General features: G+C 40.3%; 1 protein-coding gene across 1 annotated transcript in view; it reads right to left on the bottom strand.

The window, feature by feature from the left end:
• SND1 (staphylococcal nuclease and tudor domain containing 1) overlaps positions 1 to 25216 on the bottom strand; it is a 977252-nt gene that overhangs the window by 5446 nt on the left and 946590 nt on the right. Inside the window, exons 20-23 of the mRNA XM_068275928.1 lie at positions 19394 to 19463; positions 14072 to 14185; positions 13766 to 13969; positions 4527 to 4571 (exon numbers count right to left, since the gene is read on the bottom strand). Coding sequence (XP_068132029.1) covers positions 4527 to 4571; positions 13766 to 13969; positions 14072 to 14185; positions 19394 to 19463 — 433 coding nt within the window. The remainder of the gene's footprint in view (positions 1 to 4526; positions 4572 to 13765; positions 13970 to 14071; positions 14186 to 19393; positions 19464 to 25216) is intronic.

The raw sequence follows: 25216 nt of genomic DNA, 5'->3' as shown, positions 1-25216 counted from the left end.
CAAAAAACTGGTCTGAAACATCAGGCTCTGAGTACAGTATTTACTTTTGGCCTGAATACATTTGCCCACTGGCACTTTCTAAATAATAAGGGATGGGGGTGACTGCTATTGGCTCTTGCAATACTGTTACCATCACATCCCTTCCAATTAGTTATAGACAGGAGTCTCTTTTCCTTCACAACCAGGGCTGTGGAGTCGGTACAAAAATCCACAAACTCTGACTCAGACTCCTCAGGTTAGGAGTCCACTGATTCTGACTCCTCTAATTTGCATATTACAATTTGTTGATTGAAAGTATATAACATGAAATGCATCTCTTAACTGCCAACGCATAGGAATTTTAAAAGGCGATTGAAGTGGGAGGGATATGGAGGCTGCCATATTTATTCCCTTTTAAACAATACCAGTTACCTGGCTAGCCGGCTGATCTTCTGCCTCTAATACTTTTAATCATAGACTAAAACTAGTCCTTGGTAAGAGTACTTAGAAGGTACAGACAGGAACGAAGAACATCTATCAGGCCCTAGGCAATGTAACTGTGGGTACATGTAGGAGTGATGTGCAGGTACTCTGCGGGGGAATGAGGGGATTCTTGCTCTATTACACATTTTTCATGCACAATCTGAACAAGGTTTGGGAGTGATAGACAACACCTCTGTGTTCAATGTGCACAACATTCTCAGTGGATTCCCTGGAGCTCTGTGGAGAGAGCATATGTAGAGTATAGTACTACTGTGCAACAAAGTAAAGTTGAGAAAGATGAAATTAAAGTTTTATACACACATGGGGCTTCTTCCAGCCCCCTTCAGGCTAATCAGTCCCTCGCTGTCCTCCTCCGCCACCTGGATCTTCTGCTATGGGTCCAGGTACTTGAGCCAGTCGGGTGTAGTGCGCATGCACACACTCCGCCACCGGGAGCATACTACACCTGCGCAGCACTATTGCGCAGGTGCAGAATGCTCCAGGCTGTGGGAGCGGCATGCGGCTGGACTGCGCTGACTGGCTGAATTACCGGGACTCATAGCAGAAGACCCAGGTGGCGGAGGATAGCGAGGGACTGATTAGCCTGAAGGGGGCTGGAATAAGCCCCAGATATGTATAAACTTTCTTTTCATCTGTCTTAGGTACCCTTTAATTCGTAGTCACCAACCAAACTTTAACATATCAAATTATTTGATTTCATGAGCAAAGGGAGTGCATACATTTGCATAAACTAGCATCAATGCAGAATTATTTCCATCTCATTGACCATCTCTATTAGTGACACCGCTACATATATTTAGTATATACAAAAAAATATTCCTGTGTACACATCATATACACTGTAAAGTCACAATCAGATATGTATATCTGACTCTACAAATACGGGGACTGCTTTATTGAAGCAGCACAAGTAACTCTTTTTGAGTGGTTTATTTCATTTTTGTGGACTAAGCACAGCTATTGTGTAAATATGTGTATATATGTATATATATATATATATATATATATATGTGTATATATGTATGTGTGTGTGTATATATATATATATATATATATATATATATATATATATACATATACAGGATCTTCTCAAAAAATTAGTATATTGTGATAAAGTTCATTATTTTCTGTAATGTACTGATAAACATTAGACTTTCATATATTTTAGATTCAAATACACACAACTGAAGTAGTTCAAGCCTTTTATTGTTTTAATATTGATGATTTTGGCATACAGCTCATGAAAACCCAAATTTCCTATCTCAAAAAATTAGCATATTTCATCCGACCAATAAAAGAAAAGTGTTTTTAAAACAAAAAAAGTCAACCTTCAAATAATTATGTTCAGTTATGCACTCAATACTTGGTCGGGAATCCTTTTGCAGAAATGACTGCTTCAATGCGGCGTTGCATGGAGGCAACCAGCCTGTGGCACTGCTCAGGTGTTATGGAGGCCCAGGATGCTTTGATAGCGGCCTTAAGCTCATCCAGAGTGTTGGGTCTTGCGTCTCAACTTTCTCTTCACAATATCCCACAGATTCTCTATGGGGTTCAGGTCAGGAGAGTTGGCAGGCCAATTGAGCACAGTAATACCATGGTCAGTAAACCATTTACCAGTGGTTTTGGCACTGTGAGCAGGTGCCAGGTCGTGCTGAAAAATGAAATCTTCATCTCCACAAAGCTTTTCAGCAGATGGAAGCATGAAGTGCTCCAAAATTTCCTGATCGCTAGCTGCATTGACCCTGCCCTTGATAAAACACAGTGGACCAACACCAGCAGCTGACATGGCACCCCAGACCATCACTGACTGCGGGTACTTGACACTGGACTTCAGGCATTTTGGCATTTTCCTCTCCCCAGTCTTCCTCCAGACTCTGGCACCTTGATTTCCGAATGACATGTAAAAGTTGCTTTCATCCGTAAAAAGTACTTTGGACCACTGAGCAACAGTGCTGCTTCTCTGTAGCCCAGGTCAGGCGCTTCTGCCGCTGTTTCTGGTTCAAAAGTGGGTTCATGCTTCCATCTGCTGAAAAGCTTTATGGAGATGAAGATTTCATTTTTCAGCACGACCTGGCACCTGCTCACAGTGCCAAAACCACTGGTAAATGGTTTACTGACCATGGTATTACCGTGCTCAATTGGCCTGCCAACTCTCCTGACCTGAACCCCATAGAGAATCTGTGGGATATTGTGAAGAGAAAGTTGAGAGACGCTAGACCCAACACTCTGGATGAGCTTAAGGCCGCTATCGAAGCATCCTGGGCCTCCATAACACCTGAGCAGTGCCACAGGCTGATTGCCTCCATGCCACGCCGCATTGAAGCAGTCATTTCTGCAAAAGGATTCCCGACCAAGTATTGAGTGCATAACTGAACATAATTATTTGAAGGTTGACTTTTTTTTGTTTTAAAAACACTTTTCTTTTATTGGTCGGATGAAATATGCCAATTTTTTGAGATAGGAAATTTGGGTTTTCATGAGCGGTATGCCAAAATCATCAATATTAAAACAATAAAAGGCTTGAACTACTTCAGTTGTATGTAATGAATCTAAAATATATGAAAGTCTAATGTTTATCAGTACATTACAGAAAACAATGAACTTTATCACAATATGCTAATTTTTTGAGAAGATCCTGTATATATATATATATATATGTATGTAAATATACGTGTGTGTGTGTGTGTGTGTGTGTGTGTATATGTATGTATGTATGTATGTATGTATGTATATATATATATATATATATATGTATGTATGTATGTATATATATATATATATATATATATATATATATATATATATATATATATATATATATATATATATATATACATACATATACATGTATATATATATATGTATATATATATATATATATATATATATATATATATACACACACACATATATATATATATATATATATATATATATATATACACACACATATATATATAGATACATATATAAATAATTTATGATGACTATTATCTTTTAAATTCATTAGGAGTCGGAGTCTGAGTCGGTACATTTTTTCCCAACTAGGACTCCAGTTACCCAAAAATTACTCCGACTCCTCGACTAAGACTCCACAGCCCCGTTCACAACACATTTTAATGTGACAGCTGAGGTATGTATTGCAGTGGACTTTCTGCTCATAGTAAAACAAAAACAAAAACATGATAAATTATAATCATTCAAATAAAGCCAACAAACATCATCTTTCTTTATGGGCCTAATCCAGATTAAAAGTGAAGCATTAACGAAACAGCCAACTGTACCAAATATTGATAAAAAAATGATTCTCTCTAAAGACATGGCTTTCGTCCCATCAAGCCATAAGGAGGTAGACGTGGGAAGACAAAAGCGTCAAATAATAGAAGCTTTGCACCTCTGGAGATAAAAACAATCACAAAAAAATATTTAAGAGCAGAAACTCCACAGACACCTGTGTGAACAGCTGCATCTCCATGGAGTATGAGGAGTATCTTTCCAGAAAATCCACCACTGTCAACGCCACACAGTGGGTAGTACAAGATTATAAAGACCACGGCCCATACACAATTCCCTTTTTCTCCCAAGTGATATTTTCACAAATTGTCAATAAAATGCCTTTTAAACCACCAGTAAAAAAAAGTGCTGAAAAATGATTTTAAATACAAGGTGAATAATTATCTCCTAGGCAAAAACTCGGAAGAAAAAGTGAATTGCTTATGGGCACACATGTCTAAAGTTGACAGTGCATAACCCTTCCCCCACAGAAATGTCTCCAAAAGCTTACTGCATGTTTAATATCTATAATATGGCCCGCACCGGACACAGGCAGCAGTAACTCACAGAGGCTCTACCCCGTCAACATCATAGAATCCTATAAACATCCAGTTGATTAACTATCCTCAAAAAGGTATTTTCTTCTCCAAAAATCACTTACTCTTCACTTACTGAATCCTTTTTTTTTTTTGGTCCTTTTCAGATTTACATAGATTAGCATCATTGGACAACACAAGCATTTCTGTAACTAGCAGGAGTCATATACTTACCCGACTAGCCTTTGCAGACTCCTGAGCATTAAAATACTCTGCAATCTGTTGGAATAGAAATAAAAAGACAAAAAACAAGTGTGATTGTATAAATTCATGAAGGCATATATTTCAGAAAATAACAGCTATCGCAAGAAGGCCTACATTTAGAAAAGTACCAAAATGTCATAACTGCAACCACAGCAACAAACACTTTGTCTCCCTCTGTGCATCATATACACTAAATATAACTCATTGTGGGGTTAACAGCAAATTGCTGTGATGCCAGAAATCTGAACGTCTTTTGAGAAGAGGTTATTGTGTCAGGCACGAAGCTTGCGAGGCTCAGTGGAATGTTTAAGCCAACACATTCCCTGACTGCAGCGCTGCTACTAAACCCAACAAAGCTACTGATTACACAAACTTGTAGAGGAGATGATTCCGATTTTCCAGCAAAATACCAAGAGGGAACATGATCTGAGATTAGTTTATTTAGCCCTGCTTTATAAACTATAGATGGCCATGTAGAACAGATGGAAAAGGTATTCAAAATTAAAGACCCAAACTATGAATGATCAAACACATAAAAGGCACAGGTATCATTATAGATAAACATGATACTGCATGGTTGGCTTTGAAACTGATGCCATTGAGGAGATCAGTATGGTAATCTAGGGGGTTAACCTTCTTAACGTATAAGGTTTGTGCGAAGGTCAAGTTAATATCAGGTACTGTGTCTGTGTTCATTAAGGTTTAAAGTGGAAAAAAATAAGAAAAAAAAACATGCTGGGATAATGTTGACTAGTTCAGCACTGCCCTTTATCTTTTTTTATCCCCCTGACCCCACTTCTGTTTTCCATGTATACAATATTTGAGGCCTCTGATTCGCCACCATGTAGACAACACCACAACTGTTTGAACTGTTACACTGCTATTTACAGTGGCATATTGAAAACCATAACAAGGGCATGGTTATGTAATGGATAACTCACTCATGGCAGCACTAGGATACCAGGATCCTCCCCATGTTTGCATAGGTTCCTTCGTGGCTCTCTGGTTTCCCTCCCACATCCTCCAACCATAGTGATATTAATTGGTTGCCCCTAAAACTTTTCTTAGACTATGGTAGGGATGATAATCCATGAGGAGCGGTTAGTGATATGACTATGGACTCCTTAAAGTAGTGTGAAGATGCCAGCACTATATACATTTATAAATAATACATGGTATTAAAAGTTGCAAGGCAGTGCTGTTCTTTTACTTTATTTTTAACTTTAGTAGGGCTTTAATGACAAAGGTCAGGTTACAGTGGTTTGCAAAAGTATTCGGCCCCCTTGAAGTTTTCCACATTTTGTCATATTACTGCCACAAACATGAATCAATTTTATTGAAACTCCACGTGAAAGTGGTGCACACGTGAGAAGTGGAACAAAAATCATACATGATTCCAAACATAAAAAAAAAATGCAAAGTGCGGTGTGTGTAATTATTCAGCCCCCTTTGGTCTGAGTGCAGTCAGTTGCCCATAGACATTGCCTGATGGGTGCTAATGACCAAATAGAGTGCACCTGTGTGTAATCTAATGTCAGTACAAATACAGCTGCTCTGTGACAGCCTCAGAGGTTGTCTAAGAGAATATTGGGTGCAATTCTGATCAGCGATCTCCTTCTTCGGCCTGTGAGTTTAGGTGGACGGCCTTGTCTTGGTAGGTTTACAGTTGTGCCATACTCCTTCCATTTCTGAGTGATCGCTTGAATAGTGCCCCGTGGGATGTTCAAGGCTTTGGAAATCTTTTTGTAGCCTAAGCCTGCGCTAAATTTCTCAACAACGTTATCCCTGACCTGTCTGGTGTGTTCTTTGGACTTCATGGTGTTGTTGCTCCCAATATTCTCTTAGACAACCTCTGAGGCCGTCACAGAGCAGCTGTATTTGTACTGAGATTAGATTACACACAGGTGCACTCTATTTGGTCATTAGCACCCATCAGGCAATGTCTATGGGCAACTGACTGCACTCAGACCAAAGGGGGCTGAATAATTATGCACACCCCACTTTGCAGTTAGTGATTTGTAAAAAATGTTTGGAATCATGTATGATTTTCGTTCCACTTCTCACGTGTATACCACTTTATATTGGTCTTTCATGTGGAATTCCAATAAAATTGATTCATGTTTGTGGCAGTAATATGACAAAATGTGGTAAACTTCAAGGGGGCCGAATACTTTTGCAAACCACTAAGTATTAGGTTGGTTTAAATGTTTTATGTTACAGTTACATTATTATACAATTGTTGTCTTACAACTGTTGCTAGATTTGTTTTGATGTTTATTTCTCACTAGCTGGTAGCACAGGTATGCGCACACCAACTCTCTGGGGGTTGTGTGAAAACGCTATCCTACAACATGTGCACGCCTATCCATCCAAATGCGTGACCACTATCCTGCTGCATGTGTCATCCAATCAGTGCCGCATCCGATTGTGGCAGCCAATCACAGCGGGGCAGAGCAGGAGGGGTTGTGTCCGGGACAGACAGACAAAGGGGCGGCTTGGAAATTACTATAGATTACAGAATTTCCCTATTGTAGCAAGTACAAGACAGGAAGTGTACAAATCTGTCTAGTTAGTGTGCAGACAATGGAAGTGGTTTTTTTTGTAAACTCATTTATAACTTTTTTTTTCTTTTAAAGGAGAACTGTACTGAGAGGTATATGGAGGGTGCCATATTTATTTCCTTTTAAGCAATCCCAGTTGCCTGGCTATCCTGCTGATCCTCTGCCTCTAAAACTTTTAGCCCTAGGCCCTGAACAAGCTTGTTTCTGGTGTGATTCACACTACTGCAGGCAGATAGCTCAGCAGGGCTGTCAGGCAACTGGTATTGCTTAAAAGGAAATCAATATGGCAGCCTCCATATACCTCCCACTACAGTTCTCCTTTAATCGCCACCTTTGTTCTCTTGGCACAGATCCATACCCAGCAATTATTATATATATATATATATATATATATATATATATATATATATATATATATATATATATATATATATATATATATATATATATATATATATCCCTTAGAGTTTGTGGATAAATTAAGGTTGTGTTAGATCAGATTTTTTTTTTCTTGTTTAATCGGCTGACTTTCACCCCCATTGTATAGTGCTAACATTTCTGCACTTAAAAAGAAACCATACTGAGATGTCAAAGTTAAAAATAAGCAAGCTGCAGTCTATTATAAAACAAAAAATAAAAAAAATCCACAAAGCATGTTAACACATAATTAAAAAAAAATAAAAAATACAGATTTAGATTTAGTCTTGCATTTTTTATTGCGTTTGTTAAAACATTTTCACGCTCAGTATGTGAAAGCAAAAAATATCCTTCAACTGGGTCACAGGACATAAATAGTTCAATTACTATGAGGACAGTGAGTTGTCTGCTTAATCATGACACACTTCATCATGTCCACAAGATTAGAAGGGGCTGCACCCACTTCTTGGATACTATGAATTTTCACCGTATTGATTTACATTAGCTGTGCACTGGGGCTTATAGTAGTCAATAACTTCAGCTGAATATCAATTAAAATTACTCTTGTAAATAAGTCCGTTAATGAGGTATTGAGTCGCATAGGGGGGAGGAATGGCGAGGGTTTGTCAGCTTGAGCTTATCTGTCCTGAAGTACCCAAGTAACGCATTTTTCAGTGCATTACACGCTATTTGGATACTACTACCTGAGGCATTATACACATTAACTAATTGCCTCTTGAAGATAAATTTCATTGTGCCCCAAACATTCAAGCTTTATGGCAAACGTACTTTTCTCGCTTTTTATGGCTACAAGAACCATATTTGCAGCAAAATCAAATGCCCATGTTTAAATAGTGCGCCACAAGTGACAAGCTTACTCTGGACTTTGAATGCCATATACACAAAAAATAAGTTTCCAGACCGGACTATCCGCCTATTACCATCTGCAATGCAATATAAAATTATTCATTCCCAATGCCTTATTTTATAATGTGGTGGTAGTCTTGTGACAGCTCCAAGCTGTTCCTGACCTCCATATGTCCCAGCACCGATGAGCAGGAATAGCTTTCCTCTTCAGCTGTGCTGACTGTGTTAAGGTTAATGCAACAATGCATTGCTAGCCTGTGACACAGCACTCCCTCCAACATGGGGATGAAATGCGGCTGCTACATTACATTACAATATAAGGCATATGGGAGCAATAATGTTGTATTGAATATCTTAAGAGGTGGTGGGGGGCGAAACGGTTTAATCATATCTCTCAAATGCCATTTCAGAGATTTCAATCTTGTCTGTACTTGTAAAGAAAAAGTAACACACATCTAACACTCCAATACTGTTAAAAAAAATAAAAATAAAAACCATGAAACATTAGTGCTTCACAAACCATTTTCTTATTAAGTTAAATTCAAAGTTCTAATTCATAAAATGTTTCTAATTAACTCAAGGAGTGCTTTCAGGCTAAAAAGACACAGCCTGTCATGTGAGGCTCTGCATTTATACTGCCTGGATTATCAGGTCTCCGGTTCAATAACCTGCATGCCCCTGAGAAGACCATACCACCCCTCAATCCTGCAGCAATAGGCAGAGCCTTACATGACACACTTACTTTTACACTGGAAGTACAACAATCGATCTAATCAGTGATATCATACTCACTACATGCTTGACTCACTGAGCACTTTATAACAAATGTTATATTAATACTGAGTAGCGCCTCCCATTCTCCCTGAAAATCTCCTCATTTCACTGTGGCATGGATTCTACAAGATGTTGGAAACAATCCTTTGAGGTTTTAATCCACACACAATTTCAGATGTGTCAGCTGGATATTTACACTTTAAACATCCCGTTCTAACATTGGTGATATAGATAGAAAATTCTAATCCTACCATATGTGTACCTCAGCAGAAATCAAAAACCATAAACCAGGCTACATTCTCTCCACTTGTGAACTTGTGCCCGCTGCAGCCTCACCTTTCTATTCTAGTCTAAAAGGAGTGAATCCTAAGTGGTTTGACAGTCTGTACATACTGAGAGGCTTTTCTGATTGTGAAGCATGGTTATCTGAGGTAAAGTAGCCTCTCTCTCAGATCAAACACGTCTGGTCACCCTCTCTGACCTCCACTGTCAACAAGAGGTTTCTGTCTGAACTTCTGTTACTCACTGGATTCATTTTCTTTCTTTTTGCACTAGTCTCGGTAAACTTAACTATGGTTCATGAGAATCCCAGGAGGTCAGCAGCTATAGAAATACTTCCACCAGCTTGTCAAACAACAACATCATGAACAGGTCAAGATTTAAAGAGACTCTGTAATGAAAAAAAAACATTGCCCTGGGGGGTACTCACCTCGGTAGGGGGAAGCCTCTGGATCCTATTAAGGCTTTTCCCGTCCTCCTATGTCTGACGGCGGTCTCACTGCAGCCCACGGAATGCACAGCCGACAATTTGTCAGGCTGTGCAATATTTACCTTTTCTGGTTCCAACGGGGGTGCTATTGTGGCTCTCCTCTCGGAAATAGCCAATTTCAGTCGGGTCTACTCTACTGCGCAGGCGACTTGCGCCTGCGCAGTAGAGCGGACCCGACTGCGATCAGGTATTTCCACCAATTTCGGAGCTAAATGCCGCTACTGCGCCTGCACTGGAGCCGGGAAGGTAAATATTTACATCCCCGCCGTTCGGGGAGCTCGATCGCTGCCACCGTGGGACCTAGGAGGACGCGGGAAGCCTCGATAGGATCCAGAGGCTTTCCTCCTACTGAGGTGAGAACCCTCCAGGGGAACTTTTTATGTTACAGATTCTCTAATATTTTCTGTATTCTGGTGTTTCATGTTAATATTAAAAGGTACCCTGAGTAATGCCTAAAAATGTATTTCTGAATTTACCTGGGGCTTCCTTCAGCCCCGTGTAGCCAGCGAGGTTCTTCGGCCTCCTCTGGGTCCCCTCCGTCCTACCGCTGGTGGCTTTTTCAGGTGCGCAACTTTGGCCAGAGTTGTGCGCAAATGCACAGCCCATCTGCATGCCCGTCGTCATGAGCGTTCTGTGCAAGTGCAGGGCAGTCTTTCGAAAACATTGAACAGCAGCAGGATGAAAGGTATTTTGCTATTTCTATAGCTGCTGACTTCCTGGGATTCTCAGGAACAGTAGTTTTTAGAGTTTACCGAGGATAGTGCAAAAAGAGAAAATAAATCCGGTGGAAAAGCCAGTTAGCTGGCTACTAACCACCCCATCAAATGTGGGGATGGAAATCAATTTATGTAGATAGGCTGCATTGACTAGGATTTAATTTCAGTGCATCCTCTTACAATCTTGACCAAAGTACACTTACCATTTCCCAATGATATAACATCACAGTCACCTGATTTTGGGATGCAATGGGCAACAGACTCCCATTTAGGAGTACATCAGAAAACTACTAGTAAATGCCTTTTTTCTCTCCCTGAGCTAAACAGTGCCAACTCCCATTTCTCTTCCCCCTATAGATAAAATTCTTTGATGAACTCTGCATTTGTGCCATCAAACAGTATACTAATACAATACTGATAATCAATACAAGCAGAATGGTATTTAAAGCAAACTGTTCAAATTAAAACAAGAAAATGGCAAAATGATGCTCAAACAGCAAAACAAAAAATGGCATTGCCTGAACTTCTCTGCATGCCAATACTTCATATCATAAGGCTTAAATATGAATATTTATGAAAGCTATTCTTAAAGTGTTATCTTAAATGTGGTGATGATCAGGAATCTATGAGCAGAGTTAAAAATATGGCACATTGTCTGCAAAAAACTGGGCTTGCTGCCAATCAGTCCGTACGATTTATACTGCGTCAGTACTTCACAGCCACAATAAATCTCATCTGTATTAGAAATCATTTACCTGTGTCATTGTGCCTTGGATTAATAGGGGAGAACACTCATTCATACATAACATATATAACAGAACGTCAAATATGTCCATCCTACTTTAGAAGTATTGAAAACTATAGAAGATGCAAGAAAAAGAAAGCAAAATAGGTCTCTGCAAGATGGACCAAGAATAGAAGTGGATAAAATCAGTAAGTACAGTGGCTTGCAAAAGTATTCGGCCCCCTTGAAGTTTTCCACATTTTGTCACATTACTGCCACAAACATGAATCAATTTTATTGGAATTTCACGTGAAAGACCAATACAAAGTGGTGTACATGTGAGAAGTGGAACGAAAATCATACATGATTCCAAACATTTTTTAGAAATAAATAACTGCAAAGTGCGGTGTGCGTAATTATTCAGCCCCCTGAGTCAATACTTTATTGACCCACCTTTTCCTGCAGTTACAGCTTCCAGTCTTTTAGGGTATGTCTCTACCAGCTTTGCACATCTAGAAACTTAAATGCTTGCCCATTCTTCCTTGCAAAACAGCTCCGGCTCAGTCAGATTAGCTAGACAGTGTTTGTGAACAGCAGTTTTCAGATCTTGCCACAGATTCTCAATTGGATTTAGATCTTGACTTCGACTGAGCAATTCTAACACATGGATATGTTTTGTTTTAAAGGAATACTGTAGGGGGGGGGGGGGGGGGGGGTCGGGGGAAAATGAGTTGAACTTACCCGGGGCTTCTAATGGTCCCCCGCAGACATCCTGTGCCCGCGCAGCCACTCACCGATGCTCCGGCCCCGCCTCCGGGTCACTTCTGAAATTTCAGACTTTAAAGTCTGAAAACCACTGCGGCTGCATTGCCGTGTCCTCGCTCCCGCTGATGTCACCAGGAGCGTACTGTGCAGGCCCAGTATGGTCTGTGCCTGCGCAGTACGCTCCTGGTGACATCAGTGAGAGCGAGGACACGGCAACGCTGGCACAGCTGGAATTTCAGACTTTAAAGTCTGAAATTCAAGAAGTGACCCGGAGGCGGGGCCGGAGCATCGGTGAGTGGCTGCGTGGGCACAGAATGTCTGCGGGGAACCATTAGAAGCCACGGGTAAGTTCAACTAATTTTCCCCCGACCCCCCTACAGTATCCCTTTAAACCATTCCATTGTTGCCCTGGCTTTATGTTTAGGGTCGTTGTCCTGCTGGAAGGTGAACCTCCTCCCCAGTCTCAAGTCTTTTGCAGACTCCAAGAGGTTTTCTTCCAAGATTGCCCTGTATTTGGCTCCATCCATCTTCCCATCAACTCTGACCAGCTTCCCTGTCCCTGCTGAAGAGAAGCACCCCCAGAGCATGATGCTGCCACCACCATATTTGACAGTGGGGATGGTGTGTTCAGAGTGATGTGCAGTGTTAGTTTTCCGACACACATAGCATTTTGGCCAAAAGGTTCTATTTTGGTCTCATCTGACCAGACCACCTTCTTCCACATGTTTACTGTGTCCCCCACATGGCTTGTGGCAAACTGCAAACAGGACTTCATATGCTTTTCTGTTAACAATGGCTTTCTTCTTGCTACTCTTCCATAAAGGCCAACTTTGTGCAGTGCACAACTAATAGTTGTCCTATGGACAGATTCCCCCACCTGAACTGTAGATCTCTGCAGCTCGTCCAGAGTCACCATGGGCCTCTTCACTGCATTTCTCATCAGTGCTCTCCTTGTTCGGCCTGTGAGTTTAGGTGGATGGCCTTGTCTTGGTAGGTTTACAGTTGTGCCATACTCCTTCCATTTCTGAATGATTGCTTGAACAGTGCCCCGTGGGATGTTCAAGGCTTTGGAAATCTTTTTGTAGCCTAAGCCTGCTTTACATTTCTCAATAACTTTATCCCTGACCTGTATGGTGTGTTCTTTGGACTTCATGGTGTTGTTGCTCCCAATATTCTCTTAGACAACCTCTGAGGCCGTCACAGAGCAGCTGTATTTGTACTGACATTAGATTACATACAGGTGCACTATTTAGTCATTAGCACTCATCAGGCAATTTCTATGGGCAACTGACTGCACTCAGACCAAAGGGGGCTGAATAATTATGCACACCCCACTTTGCAGTTATTGATTTGTAAAAAATGTTTGGAATCCTGTATGATTTTTGTTCCACTTCTCATAAGTACACCACTTTGTATTGGTCTATCACGTGGAATTCCAATAAAATTGAATTATGTTTGTGGCAGTAATATGACAAAATGTGGAAAACTTCAAGGGACCGAAACTTTTGCAAGCCACTGTATGTGACCTACTTGTCCCATTGATGCAACCTATACTATTATCAGGGTCATAACAACATGGATCTTGATGTTTATCCAGGAATAACACATTTACTCACCACTTTCTGGAAATGTTTCTCTTTGCGCACCTCCACCATGACCAGGCCTTCCTTAACCAACCCAAGGCCTACATCATCCTTGGAGTCTGCAAACTGCAGAGTTACATGTGGACAGCCGACTCCAGCATGCTCTACATTCAGAAGACACTGGGTGTTCTGAATGTCACGGACTACGTTATCCACCACATCAGCACGGGCATCTTCCTGCAAACGTCAAGCAAGGATTATTAGGACTGATTTTAGAATACTAAACTTTATAATGAATATTACAGTAACATGAAATATTATAGTGTATTTTATACTTACATCTTGTGGCACCTGAATGAAGGCAAAGCAATACTCTATAGCTTGAGCAGGGAGTGTGCGAACACTGAATGCTGTAGGGAGGGTATTTAGGCGAGTTGATGACAAAACCTCTCTCTGCAATCAGATGGAAGAATAGTTTATACACACAGGTATGATTTTGCTCCACAGATATACAAAATGCAGTTCAGTCAGCAACAGAAGAAGCTGAGCACACATCTATGCACAATCTCATATATTCAGTATATTTATGCACATAGAAAAGCCCTACAAGAATGCATATTCATACAGAGGTTACAATGAAGGATTAATGTTGGCAATCATAAGCTGAGGGCTGTTGCCGGCAGCTGGGAGATGAAACGATGTCAAGAACAAAAATACATGTTAGCTGTGGGCCAGACTAGGGGCCAAAGCAGTATATTTGCTGCAAGTTCATAGCTGCCTTGCTGAGCTGCCTGCGGCCAGTGCCTGTCCACACTAAACAGTGGGAATGAATCTCTCTATTTACTAGAGGGGATCAGAGCAGAGTTAAAACCATGTTAAGAAGCAATATTGCCACTGTAAGATCTAAAAGTAGGCTATGTAAAGGAAGCAAACATGTTGATTCTGATAAAAAGATGAATGTGAAACCAGACTCCAGCACAAGTTTTGCACTACAAGTTTATAGCTTGCCTAATTACTTGTTAATTACTTGCAAACAATGATCCAAAACAGACTAAAATATATAGCTTAAATATTGAGACAACTGTGAGAGCATGTACACCAAAAACTATAAAGCTCATTCAGCTAATACTTGTCGCCCACCAGTCAAAGCATACGCTATAATGAATACCAGAACACCCAGTGTTCATATTCAGGTCAATGCAATGTGCATATGGAAATTGGTGCTCCCCTCACCCACCCTTAGCCATTGGTATCACCCAATGCACAGTACAGCAGTCATAAATGGCTTAATAATGGAGATCAGTAATACAGCAAAGGTGGGAGCTTCAACTGCAGTATATTGTAGCCTGGACCCAGAAGTGATCTGGGAGGTGGTGGCTGAAGATAGGAGCCCAGCAACTATGAGCAAAGAAATGGTGGCTATATCAACCTCTGTCCTGAACACTCAGCTGCACCTTTGTAGTTTTCCTGTGGAATAAACAGCAGTGAGTAAGCCAACTCATCCTGTAGGAGCACTACAGGGTAGGCTAAATATTACAGAAAACAACAACACACAAAGGGAACCTGAAGCAAGAAAAATTATTTAAAATAAACACATGACGTAGCTGCAAATCAGTATTACATACTTACCTCGCTGTCAGTTCCTACCAGAGGCTCACCATTTTTTTCTTACAGTGATCCTTTCCAGTTCTGACAATATTTAGTTGCAATGGTGTCAGATTAATTTTGTACTGTAACACTGATTTGATCAGGATAATGGGAGGGCCAGGGCAAAAGACTGATACTGCTGGGGAGGTTAGTGTTGAATTATCAAGTGATGGGCAAGAACACATATCCAGGCAATACACATCAGGCAATGCTCACTTGTGCCGCATAACAGGGACTTTACTGTATTAATAATTTATCTTTTGTAATGCTACTTCTACAAGGCTCAGAAAGAGTTAAGATGTGTTAGTTTCAGCAGATGCAAAGAGCTTAGTATGTGCAGTTAAAACTAAACAACCATACAGCATCCAAAATACATGACACAATTAAAAACAGGTGTAAAAGAGAACATAAGGGTTGGCTTACCTCCCAAATGATTTTGCCAATAAAGAATTGGCAAAAGTTAATTGATGCACTGAATAAACACTTTTGCCACTTCTGTTTTGTTGACATAACTTGGGAGGTAAACCAACATTTTTTTTTAACCTTTAAGGTATTTTATAAATTTTGAGTAGTTCCTGGTTCTCTAGGTTTCATTATTACGCCTGTTGGGAAGTTGATAGTTTAGCATTACTTTTTAAGTGTGAACATACTAACCATGTAGAGACGCCGCCTAATTCACCTGAGTGGCGACAGGGTTATTATCCTCAACTGCAAATTGGAGTGGTTTCCTGGGCAACCCAAGCTTCTGAGTACCTTGAATTACGTATCTTTGCCAATATGCTACACTAGACTGGCTATTGGTGATCTGCATTTTTTTTTTGAGGTTTCACGGAATTCCTTTCTCAAATCAGTATGCACAGCACTATCAGACTGTTTAGTCTTGGCACTTGGGAATTTGGTACCACAGAAAATAAGCTTTGTTTTACAGCACTGCTGCTAAGTGGTAACAGTGAAAGGGAGGCAGTTGACTTCTATGCCCTTATGCCCCTCAAACCTCTCCTAGTGACACTGAGCTGAAGCTGAAGAGAGCATGCCAGGTCCTTCAAGCCCCATAATCCCAACTGCTCTCATGTGCTGCTTCATAGACCAGCACAGATCACAGTTTGATGACATTTCTGGCACAAAGGATTGGCAGGCTTGATTTCCACTATTATTTATATGATCAATGATAGCAATGGAAATAAATGGACTCTGCTGAGGCATAGTACTATTGCACTACTGGCGGTTACAACTCTGTTTTTTTTAATGCTTAGAAATAAATCTAAGCAGTAAAATACCTGGCAATACAAAATCAGCAGCTCGAGAAAAAGACATGAGCTCACCAATAATCTATTAGGCATTTCTCTGCTACATTAAATACATAAAACGTAATCACATACATAATTGTTCAGCTCACAGGCTAGCTCTGGCTGCTGTTGGTAAAGTTCATATTTCTCAATGCTGCTAATTGTTTTGTTTGTTTGCGAACAGACCAAATTCACTCTAATCTGAGGCACAGCCCTACTTCACACTGCGGCAGAGAAAAGATTCAATCTGTGGGAATATATTAAATTGAGCGCTTTTTATGAGTCCCAAGGGACCATGCAGGAAATTTATTTATGTAATATATATAATACAGAGACTTGAGAGATTTAAATCTCCATCCAAGCTTGGAAAGGCCAAAGGAAAGAGAGGGCTGCCTAATCCCTTCAGCAGGTTAATGCTTTTGAATACAATATTAACAGCTATTCAACCGAGGTCATCAGCAGTTAATGCTGGGTCATGATCTAATACATAAAAGCGGGTTTTAATATATCCATGTTTACAAGTGTCACTGTAAAGATATGCATTATCACAGCCCCTGGATAAAGGCTTCACTAAAGCAGTGATATATTTAAAGAATCACCCTCTTAACAAACCACATCACAGAACACCTTGGAAGACTACTTCATAGCTGTAATAGAAAACCTAACCTGAAAGGGACAGAGATGTACAGCACAACCATACATTTCAGCGAAATTACAGAGGAAAGGTGCATGGTTATAATAATATAGATTTACAAAGGATAAGGTTTCTGATCTGCTTCTGGGTTCACAATTAATGCCTACGTCTCTACTGAAAGTGTCTCACCTTGCTCTAATCAGTAAACTATGGTACCTTTCTCATAAGTGTTCCCAACCTTTGTTTTTCCTTGCACTGAGCATGCTTACTTTGGTTTCTCTGCAGACATTGGCTTCAATTCATCAAGCATTACCGCATACAGTAATGCTGAAAACAGATGACTTTACCAAGCACTTAGGAAAATGTCAATTCATCAAAGCTGTTAACCCATAAAAAGCTGAAATTTCCAAGCAGTGAGGTAAATTACCGACTTGTGCGGTAAATACCTCAACACGTCAGTAAATATCAATTAATCAAGGTTACAGCATGCAGTAACATACGGGAATGTGTTTGATCATTACCGGCTGTCCTGAGGTTGTGATAACCAGCTGCAAAAGGCTTCCGTGTGGATATCCCTTTGACTGACAGCTGCAGAGAGCCAACAGGGAAATTTCTCTCTCTCTCTCCTGCAGGCCCCTGTCTCCTCTGGTTTTGTAGGAGGGTCTAGTTCTCCGACCCCCCCCCCCCCCCCCAGGCAGCAGGAAGAGAGAAAAGAACAAAACATGTTTTCCTGCCACTCTTCGGTAGTGTAACCCCTTGAGTTCCTGTTTGAATATGCAGAGATGCTAGTGCGAGCTGGTGGGAAAATAACCTAAGCAGGGCATGTGTATTGTTTCTTGGAAGTTCATCTAAGCTGTGGTAAGTAAATAGAATGTTAAGACTGATGGGACAGATTTAGAGCAGATTCAGAGCGAGCGGAGGCAGTAAAACATGCACATCTAAAGGGATGTCAGGGATGCCTCTTTTCTAATGCCCTCACTGCACAGAGAACAGCGGTATCAACACACAACTGCTGTAACCTCTTCTGTAAATTACCGAACATCTACCACACGTGAAAATATTGATGAATTTGGCACACACAAGTCTAAAATATCAAATGCGGGATTTGAACGACTTGGTGTTTGTTATCAAAGCCTTTGAAGAATTGAAGCCATTGTATAGTAGGTTTCAGAAAATGGCCATTGCTAGCTTGAGTTAGATGCAATTAGCAATAACTTATAATGCGGTTTCATACTCCACACCTGACATGCGATTTCTTATGAATGGCTTAACTATAAATACATCTTCTGCCCTAGCTTTTAAAGTGTTAAAACAGTAATAGCTATTTCTATGCACTGAGCTTGGGAGTGGTGATTTCTGATAATTGGTGAATGCCTACTGTATTGTGAAAACAAAGCTAGAACTACAGTAAAATCCCCGTTATCCAGAAAGAGAAGCAGAATTCTCAAGCAGCAAGAAAGAAAATCCTGGACTTTCAGGATGCATTAAGTTGTACAACCTTTAGACAGTAATAAACCTCTGTTAAATTAATTTAACTGTCCATTGGCTTAATTACTATATTTTAACATTAATACATAGTTTATGGTATGTATATAGAGTGGGGTATACAACTGTTTTAGCTAGGCCTATTTGCCTCTCAAGCAACCAGCAGATAGCTGATGGTTCCGGAAAATGAGGGTTTTACTGTACTCTGTATTGGCCCCAATTATGGAAGCTCTACTGGAAAACTTATGAGGCAACTTTTGTAATATGCTCGCTACAAATAAAGAACTATCTCTGGACATTTTTTTTTATCAGAATTGTGAACGCAGAAGTACAGACTGACATTACACTATCACACATGATATGGAATTTAAAGAAGATGAATTCAAAGGGACTCCAAAAATCTTCCAATTTATAAAAGCATCTGTGATGTGAAAAAAGAATCTTCATAATCAAGGAACTGGCTGTAGCTAGCTTTTACAGAAATGTCTAATGAGCCACTCAGTCTGGTAAAAGCGAAACTGGGTTCTGGTGACAAGACAGAAATGCATGCGACCAAAGACAAAATATAAATGCAATATACAGCAGATAAATCATATAGCAAAAACTCACATTTCCATAATCTATGTAAAATACATGAACTTTAGATGGTGACTCCACCTTTTCCACCCGTGCTCTGTACCTGGGGAAAAAAATAAATACATTTGAAATAAATATTATAGTTTAGCTTACCTATACTTTGAATAATAGAATGTCATTTGGGCCTTATATGCATATACTGACTACCAGACTTAGCAAATAAAAGGTGTAGAAAGGGGTTTAACCCATTCAGGTTCCGTCGTTTTCACGTGAGAAATGTTCACCTCCCATTCATTAGCCTATAACTTTATCACTACTTATCACAATGCACTGATCTATATCTTGTTTTTTCCGCCACCAATTAGGCTTTCTTTGGGGGGTACATTTTTCTAAGAGCCACTTTACTGTAAATGCATTTTAACAGGAAGAATAAGAAAAAATTGAAAAATTCATTATTTCTCAGTTTTCAGCCATTATAGTTTTAAAATAATACATTCCTCCATAATTAAAACTCACGTATTGTATATGCCCATATGTCCCGGTTATTACACTGTTAAAATTATGTCCCTATCACAATGTATGGCGACAATATTTTATTTGGAAATAAAGGTGCATTTTTTCCATTTTGCATCTATCACAATTTACAAGTTTAAAATAAAAAAATATAGAAATATTTCATCTTTACATTGATATTTAAAAAGTTTAGACCCTTAGGTAAATATTTACATGTTTTTTTTTTTTTTATTGTAATGGTTTTTTTTTTTATACTAAAAATTTTATTAGGGTACTTTTGGGAGGGTGGGAGGTAAACAATAGATTTATAATGTAAATGTGTGTTAATTCTGTGTTTTTTTTTTCCAGGTGTAGTATTACTTTTTGGCCACAAGATGGCGGCCATGAGTTTGTTTACATGACGTCACTCTAAGCGTAGCACGCGCTTAGAGTGACGCATCAGGAAGAAGACGGCCAGAAAAAGCTCAGCTTCCGAGAGAAGCTGTCGCTTTTTCAGCGGGGGAGAGGAATCAATGATCGGGCTCCGTAGCCCAATACATTGATTCCTTGGCTACCGAATCCGCGGCCGGGAGTGCGCGTGCACGCGCACGATCAGCCGCGGGGGCGCGCGGTAGCGCGCATGGTTCCTGGACGTAGAAACTACGTCCAGGAACCAAAATAGGTTAAAGTAGTTTAAAAACAAAGGCCTCAGGAGACAGTAAAATGTGAATTTTAATTAAACGTTATTGATTTTTGCAGATGTTCAATAATCAATAAGGTACAGTTCAAAATAAGTTACAAAAAATATAAAAACAGAATGATTAAATTGCTGTGCAATCGGTATATGGAATCTATTGTCTGTAGTAGTCTTCTTTGAGCGTATGTATGTGTGTATATGTGTCTGTCTGTAAAGAGAATTAATGAATGTGTGTATGTAAGAGTCCAGACCTTCCTGCTGGTTTCTTATATATGTTACGGCCAGAACCCGAAGTTTGGCCACTTCTAGTTCTGGCCGGCCACTTCGGGTTCTGGCCGGCCAATGCGCGAAGTGGCCGCTGCGCTGCGGCCAATGTTAGAAATGGATTGATTCCTCTCAGGTTAATGTATCTTCTGGCCGCAGCGCAGCGGCCAAACGTATCACAACTTTAGTGAATTTATTGCAATTCAGCCGGCGGCAATGTAACAATTCAAGCCGCCGGCTTTTTCTCTGCGCCTCTCTCTCCTTCCCCCCCCCCCCCCCCTCGCTCCTCTTCTATGGGCAGCCGGCGGGGACATTCGTGTCCCCGAGAGTCGTTCGTGGCGCCAGGGCAGCAGAGCGGGGAGGCTGCAGACATTGCTTCTGCCAGCACCCGCTCTGCAAGAACGGCAGGATTCCCCTGCCGCGACGAACGACTCCAGCTGCCACTCGTGTCCCCGCCGGCTGCCCATAGAAGAGGAGCGAGAGGGGGGGGGGGGGGGGGGAAGGAGAGAGAGGCGCAGAGAAAAAGCCGGCGGCTTGAATTGTTACATTGCCGCCGGCTGAATTGCAATAAATTCACTAAGTTGTGATACGTTTGGCCGCTGCGCTGCGGTCAGAAGATACATTAACCTGAGAGGAATCAATCCATTTCTAACATTGGCCGCAGCGCAGCGGCCACTTCGCGCATTGGCCGGCCAGAACCCGAAGTGGCCGGCCAGAACTAGAAGTGGCCAAACTTCGGGTTCTGGCCGTAACATATATATGTTGGTCCTCAGTATTACTACTGTTCTGCCTTCTGATTGGACCAGCAATAATGCTATGATGTAACTTTTAAATTCTTCAACTACATTCATGAACGAAGCCTCTTTTCCTGGCTCAGAATAACCTAGGGTTGAATCACGTCACACAACAACCAACTGTTGACTATGAAGCCAAGATACAATTTCTACAACCAGAAGCCTAGCTTGACAGAGATTTATTTCCTACACTTCTAATGATTGGTCATGACATCTGTGACCTTAAATTCCACAAGGAAAGGAACACCAGCTCAGTGGACCTCTTAATGTTTATTCTAAACCTTAGCATTATATACTGTATATCTATTAACCAATATTGTATAATTATCACTATATTAAACAATAGCTTTGATATCTCAATCTCATGACATCGTACAGATATAATTTCTCATCCGGCAGGGCCCTTAGCCAAATGTAGAAATCAAAATCCGCCAATGATGTATCATTTGATTACAATTTCAAAACATTCAACATATAACAAAATAAAGCAGAGGGACACCAAGAGCCCCAATAGTGTAATTCGTCTTGGGGACAACAAAATAAATGAGAAGTTGAAATTATACTCACAAACCAGGGTTACCAATAGGCAACCACTGTATAGGCAGGTGGGGAGAACAATCCTGACCCCACTCAGGAATAAAAAGTCGCTCTCTGTAGACAGGAAAATAGGGTAACAACCCTCCAAAATACAGTAGGAGTCACAGCATCTGTATTATATCAGCGAGGCGCCGAGCTCGCTGATATAATACAGATGCTGTGACTCCTACTGTATTTTGCCTGAGGAAGCGGGATGTATGGCCCGTGAAACGCGTTGCATTGTTTTTTGGAGTTCCGAATAAATTGTTGACTGTCTGAATCGCAGTCCTTGCCTGTGTCTGTTTGGAGGGGGTAAGACCACCGCTGCCTCCTCTGTTTAACCAGTTGGTTTTTTAAGTTCATTTAATTACCTTTTATTCTTTTGGCGCCTCTGTATCTTGTACACAACATATAACAAAAGGTGACCTGGCTTGGATTTCATACACATGGAGAGTTGCACTGTCAAGAATAAAATCTATTAAAGGTACTTCAGGAACTTATGTACTTAAAAAGTACTTTTTTTCTGCTTACTATATGGAAGAACTCAGGTCTTATGTTTAAGAGGAATCTATGCTGGCCAGCAGTTCGACATGCATTGTGAAGAGATTGTAACCATTTGGGGTAGAGCTAGAAATTATAGGGCCTCATAGCAAAACCTTCACAAAGCCTCTCCCTCCCCAAGCTTGATGTGTTCTGTCCACCTATCCTAATCAAACCTGCAGAGACTGAGGTTAAACTTGACAGATGCATGCCTTTTTAGCCTAAATAACTATGTAACCACTAACCTAAGATAGCTTCCACCTAGTAGGTGTACCCTAAGTAGTACCATTTACCTGTGAGCCAGCTTATCACAGAAAAGGGTGGCAATGAGTAGTAAAGTGCACACCAAAGTATTCACATTGCCAGTAAGGATGGGACCCGCCTGAACTGTCAGTGTGCTTTTCAAATGTTAGCTAACCTTTAACTGCTGCACTAAAATAGCCCTAGTGAGATCACTTACTTATATCACCCAACAGAAAATGATAAAGAGGGGAAAACATGGCAAGAAAAAATAGTGGAAACGGTGAAATGAGAAAAAATTAAAGGAGTGTGAAAACCAAAAAAGACAAAAACTTAAACGACAACTGTTAGATGCACAATACACACTGCAATATCCAATAGAAGAAAAAAAATATATTATACCACCAGCTATAGTAAAACATTTCTTTCCTGCAGGATCTGTGCACTCTGCATTAGTCTCATCACAATGTCTCTAAATAAACTTCATCCAGTTATGTCTACAGTTACTGTGTTTGCAGTGTAGTAAATAACATCCTTCTGAGAAGATTATGGTGGCAGACATATGAAGCTGTACATAGCACACATACCTTTTGAGTGTACAATAAACAGTTCACTTTCAGAAGCAGGGAGAGGTGCCTGTGAAGGTACATATGCTTTGTAGCTATGCCTCTGGCTGAGTGTGCAACATTCCTCAGTGCTGAACATGTGGTTGCAAAGAAACTACCAATTCAGCACATTGGACAGCTCCTAGTATGCAGTAACTGAGCCCATGCATTTGTATGGCCACATAAAGTAACAAGTTGTCTTTTATTGTGTCTGCTTGTGTTCAGTAGGATTCCCATGTTGTATTAATGAATTGGGTGTTCATTAAGATGTGGGATTATTGACTACTTAGTACACATGGAACAACATCCTTTTCAAGCCTATATAAAATATTAGGATTCAGGAAAGGGTATAGAATTGAATTGTGATCCAAAGACAAAAGGCATGGCAACTGAAAACCTGGGTCAGGTTAAAGTTTTTAATATCATCATAAAACAGAGAAGTCCTTCTTTCGTCTAGGAACCGAGAGACTGTCCCTATCTGATTTGCATAAAGGCCTTCAGAATCTCAAAGCCCAAAAATGGACCAAATATTTCACCCATCCTCAACTAGCTGCCAAAATCTTGGAGGGTTTGACCACCTTTAGACGAATCATAATCAGTGAGGCATGGGGAGAATCCCATCTTATTTTCCTATACCATGCCAAATACGCCTTCAATATTCACTATGCCCACCCTCCGCCTGATTATAAACCAGAATGTCCTAAGTGTAAACTACCAAACGCAGATATGGTACACTGCATGTGGTTCTGCCTCAAAATAATGCATTTTTGGACACAAGTCTCTCGTTTCCTGTCCAGGTTAGGTTGTGGTAATCATACTTGTGACCCCATCCCAGATATCCTTTTTGTAACTTTAGCAGCCGCAAAAAAAAAGCTATCCTCAACAGGTGGATCTACCCCACACCCCCAACGATTCAGGATGTCAAATCTTTTTTTATGGACAAAACTGACACAATGATGCATAAAGAAAAACATTTCTTCAAAAAATGGAAATCCTTCATTAAAATGATCTTCACCCAAGAAGAAACATATCATCTGGTTGAACCTTTTAAATACTCCTCCTGGTACTGCATAGAGGAATTATCTGGCACTTTGGGCCATCTGGAGCTACCCAATTGAGATGTGTTTCTCTTCTCTACTGGCAGTCACTTGTAACCATTTTTTCTTTTTTCACCTTTCCTCTCATTTTGGTTTGAAATGACCCACTAGCAGATCCCCAGGAGCAGAGCAAGGGAAGTGGGTGGGATTTGAGGGTGTTTTTTCTTCTATTTTGTTTTATAAGTTTATTGTTCCTAGTGACAAAGTAGGCACGCTGAAAGAGCTACCCCCCAGGTATACAGTTAATTAAATGGACATTTCCATTTTTCAACCCTTCAAATGTGTTGTAATAATCCTGACTGTATGCTTGGATCATTTTGATACGTTATATGCTTTGTTCAAAATTTTATTGTTCAATAAAACATTGTTATAAAAAAAAAAAAGTCAAGTGTCTTTATTACACCATGGGGTGAATAGATTAATCTAACTTTATTATGCAAAGTTGTACCCCTTCAGTGGAATGTCTTGATCTATGCAGAAACCTTTCTTTCTTCCCACCAAGGAACTAAAAGCAGTTCTCTCTTGCCTGTTCTTCCGGCTTAGAAGAAGGG

This window comes from Hyperolius riggenbachi, chromosome 3 (assembly GCF_040937935.1).
Source record: "Hyperolius riggenbachi isolate aHypRig1 chromosome 3, aHypRig1.pri, whole genome shotgun sequence".
In the NCBI taxonomy this organism is placed as follows: domain Eukaryota; kingdom Metazoa; phylum Chordata; class Amphibia; order Anura; family Hyperoliidae; genus Hyperolius; species Hyperolius riggenbachi.
Note: the sequence above shows the minus strand (reverse complement) of the source record. Positions and strands in the feature narration are given on the sequence as shown.